Consider the following 4,345-nt stretch of genomic DNA (forward strand, 5'->3'; position numbering starts at 1 on the left):
TTCAAAGGACGGGTTACCCCACGCACCAGCGGCGCCAGTGTCAGGCTAAAGATAAACAGTCTCACAGCTGCAAACACGGCTACTTACTCGTGTGCCAGCCATGCACAGTGGTTGCTGCCTGGCTTCATTTCCTACAACATCCCTCGTGGAACTGGCCTCCTCTCACTTAACACATTTTTCTCTTTGCATGAACGTCACCCCTGGCATAAGGCCAGTAGAGGGGCCAAGCATCACTGGACTCTCACACCAGTGCTCAGAGTACGGGTTCCTTGGGACAGGCCTTGCTTTGCTGCCTCTTCAAAGGCAGAATTTTACCCAGGGATTTGTGGCTTTGGTCTCTGCAATTTCAAGGTGTGTCGTTCAAATCAACTTGTGCTCCAGTAGCAGCATCGTTGCAGGTTAGGCCACCAGAGTGGGAATCGGGAGAATTCGTAGATCAGTGTCACAGCCTAGAACAGAACCAAGGTGAAGTGACGCAAGTGACTCCCTTTGTCTGGCTTGTCTGTTTAGAGTGAAACCTCTTGGGTGCAAGGCCTGTCTCCTGTGGCGCGTAGGGGCAGCACCCGGCACACTGGGACCCTGATCTTGGTTGGGACCCTTCAGGTGTTACAAAAATGCCAAGAATAGTGACCCGTGGATTTGAACGGCAGAAAGGACCCTTACCTGAGACCATCCCACCCAGTGGGTTCTGCATCCAGAAGCAATGTTGAGCCGGAGCACTCGTGTCTTAAGGCACATGGCGGACAGTGTCACAGACTTCTGAAGCCGGAAAAACCATTCTGAGAACATTTTGTCTCTCTGCATGACACACATCCCAGGCATTTCTGTGACAAACCTTTGTTTGATCCACAGCGTGTCTTTTGAGCTGCAGTGTATTTATCCGATATTGGTGACCGTACTGGACAGGGAGGGAGGTGATCTGGACTCCAATGCTAATCTGCCACCAGTCTGCAATGGTCGAGAGTGAACATGAATTCCTTGGTGCAGTGGTCTCCAGAGGGCAGCAGAACCTGGGGAATGAGACAGATAAGTCTATTGTGTAATGACCACGCGGAAGCAGGAAAGGGTCAGGAAGTCAGAGCATGCAGTGCCCTGTACAATGACCGGGAGTTGTTAACGCAGGTAGGGGAATGAGACAGCAATCGCTATACCCACGATTGAGCAAATGATGGCAGCAGAGCTCTGAAGGACAGAGATCTAGCAGCTCTCAGTTGCACCTGCAGCTCTGGTCATCTGTGAAAACCACATGGCGTTTCTCTTACATTTTAAATTCCAGCTGAAAATCTGTGGTTTCCCGATTGCCTGCTGTTTTCTTAACTAACATTAGGAGACAGGAAAATGATCTGAAGAGCTACTATCCTATTGTTGTGCTCTGTACAATTTTAGGGGATGAGAATTTGAATGGAAGACCCTACCAAAATAAAACTGTCTTGCAATTAATAGCTTTGAAGTGTCTTGTGTGTTTGAGGAGTTTTCACCCTACATATGCCTGACTTTCAAGAAAACACTGGTCCTATTTTTAAAGGTAGCTCGATACCAAAAAAGTGGGCTAGGTGCCTAAGTCCCATTATTTTCAATGGGAGTCAGGTGCCAAACCTTCTTACGCTATTTTAAAAATCCCACTAGGCGCCTACTTTGCATCATCACGTTCTAAAGACTTCATGAAATCTAGCCCGAGTCCTTTGCTAAAAAAGAAGGAACTGGAAAGAGGCAGATTCTCGGGCGGTGTCATTCAGCGTAGCCGGGCTGACTTCATTAGCACTGCACGCAGACACACGACCTCGTGATCTAGCCCTAAATGTTTACATTGTTTTTTGTTTGTTTGTATCAAAGCAGGGCAATGCTAGCACGGGGTGAGATTCTGTTCCCATTACTCATGTCCAGTAGTATTTTACTCCATGAGTAGCTCCATTGCTCCGGATTCTCCTCTCGGGAACAGTGGGTGCACACTACAGTCTCTCCTAATTTACACACGAGTACCCCAAAGGACAGGAGCCCCATGATACCAGCAGAGTTAGTCCTGCCGAACACCATGGGGAATGAGACATGATCCAGCCTCACTGAGTGCAGTGACTTTAGTTCTGCTTTACACAAGACTGATTAAGAAGACAATTTAGGCCCATTGACTGCAGTGAAATTACTTCTTCTTTACACTGACGTGCGGGAGGGAGCGGGAACCTCTGCCCCCCACTGACTCCATTGTTACTATTCAGAGATTTGCACCAGGCCGGTCTCAGGCTGCGCTGGGGCATTTCTCACCGGGGTCTAGGCTGGGAGGTGCTGGGAGCAGACACCTGGGTTAGGAAATGACGACAAATAACCCCCAAAGGACTACACACAAATCAATTCCCAACACACAGAAATCAGTTTTCAAACACTTCGCAACAAACACTAACCAATAACAACACAACACAATCAACATGTGATCCTGACTCTTTATTTAAATTCATTGCGACTCTTTTAGGGGTACCCAATTTATTTGAAAGCATCGATACAAAACGTGCAACAAACATAGCCAACAAGTGCACATCAGTTTTTACCATGAGAAAACCCCTCTTAGAGCAACGGAAGATCTGTTGCTTTAAAGAATGAAGGAAAGTTAAACTGCAATTTTTTCAAGCTCTCCAGGGTCTAGGTCTGTAAAAGTGTGTGGGAAAGAGGTGAGAGATGAAGAATCGGTGGGGAACAGAGACAGAGAGGGGCTGGGGATTTCAGAGGTGGTGAAAGGCTCGGGGAGTCTGACTTCTTTCGGGGTTTTAATTGGGATTTGAGTGCCTAACTCCCTTAGGCAACTTTGGAAATCCCAACCAAGATCACAAGCAGGGGGTGCGGGGAAAAGAGAAAGAGACACAGACAGACAGAGTCAGTGTATGAGAGATTAAAAGGATCCACATACACACGGAGAAATTAAATAGGGAAGTGTTATTTACTCCTAATAACACAAGAACTAGGGGTCACCCAATGAAATTGATAGGCAGCAGGTTTAAAACAAACAAAAGGCAGTATTTCTTCACACAACGCACAATCAACCTAAGTAACTCTTTTCCAGCGTTAAAAATGAATAGGTCCATCAATGGCTATTAGCCAGGAGGGGCAGGGATGGTGTCCCTAGCCTCTGTTTTCCAGAAGCTGGGCATGGGTGACAGGGGATGGATCACTTGATGATTAACTGTTCTGTTCATTCCCTCTTGGGTGCCTGGCTTTGGCCACTGTCAGGACACAGGATACTGGGCTAGACGGACCTTTGGTCTGACCCACTATAGCCCTGTGATGCCCATGTTGAGCTTTATTCAACATTAAGAACCCACACGGTGAGAGCTGATTTCCGAACAGCTGGATGAAGACGTAGAGCGTCTCGCTAATTACCTACACTGCTTCTCTGGCAGGTTCTGGTGGCTTCTGCAGCAGAAGACAAGGAAAAGCGCTAGAGGCTCCCAGACTATTTAGAGGGATAACACCCGCACAAATCTCTGTGTCTGCTTATGAGCTACCACTTGTTACAGGTGTCGGAAGTGGTTTGCAGCCCGGGGCTCACACACTTCAGCCGACTCTCCCGAGCTGTCCGAGCTCCGTTGGGTCAGCGGCTGAACTGGAGATTTTTCATACCTTCCAAATGATTAAATGTGTCTTCCTAGCGCTGGCCCTGGCGCCGTGTGAGTCTGTGTCTGTCTCTCTGTGTGTGACTGTTTGCATTTCTCTGTGTGTGTGGTTGTGACCGGAGTGGGGGCAGAAAAAGCCTTTGCTCTCTGGGCATCACTTTCAATGATTATTTTGGACTCCCCTACCCTTGTTTCTAGGTGCACTTTCCCAGCTGCAGCTAGTGGCCTCCGGCCCTGGGGTGGGCAAAGTCTCCGAGCCCCTCACACTGACCTGCGCTGTCTCCGGGTTCTCCATCAATAGTCAGTATTACTACTGGTACTGGCTCCGTCAGCCTCCTGGAGAAGGGCTGGAATCCATGGGATACATACACGCATATAACGGGGGTACAGGCTACGCCCCGTCTCTCCAAGGCCGGATCACCATCTCTGCAGACGCTGCGAAGAACCAGGTCTCCCTGACGCTGCGCTCTCTGACAGCTGCAGACACCGCCACCTATTACTGCGGCAGGAGCTACACAGTGACAGAGGCACAGGGAGGTCTGGGACAAAAAGGGGGCGAGCTACAGGCTTCGCCTCCCGGAGAAACGGCATCTGAATTTTTTCTTGCGGTCCGCTCCCTTCTGCGGTCACTTTAAGTTGAAGGAGACGCTTAGTCAGAGGCACCAACGAAGCTGCAGAGAAGCAGAAAAGAGGAAACACTTGCGCTTGTGAATGGGACGAGAGAGACTTTGTTACAGGAGTTTTGC

General features: G+C 49.0%; 1 gene segment (V, D, J or C); it reads left to right on the forward strand.

Annotated features, from left to right (window-relative positions):
- Nucleotides 1-3,797: 3,797 nt before the first annotated feature.
- On the forward strand, nucleotides 3,798-4,136 carry LOC112124404 (the record flags this gene model as incomplete). The annotated part of the segment is given in 1 exon segment: nucleotides 3,798-4,136. A coding segment is annotated over 1 exon segment (339 nt), but the record flags the coding sequence as incomplete, so codon positions are not given.
- Nucleotides 4,137-4,345: the final 209 nt, after the last annotated feature.

The sequence above is a fragment of the Terrapene carolina genome, unplaced genomic scaffold (genome assembly GCF_002925995.2).
Source record: "Terrapene carolina triunguis isolate 2854851 unplaced genomic scaffold, T_m_triunguis-2.0 Scaffold811, whole genome shotgun sequence".
NCBI lineage: Eukaryota > Metazoa > Chordata > Testudines > Emydidae > Terrapene > Terrapene triunguis.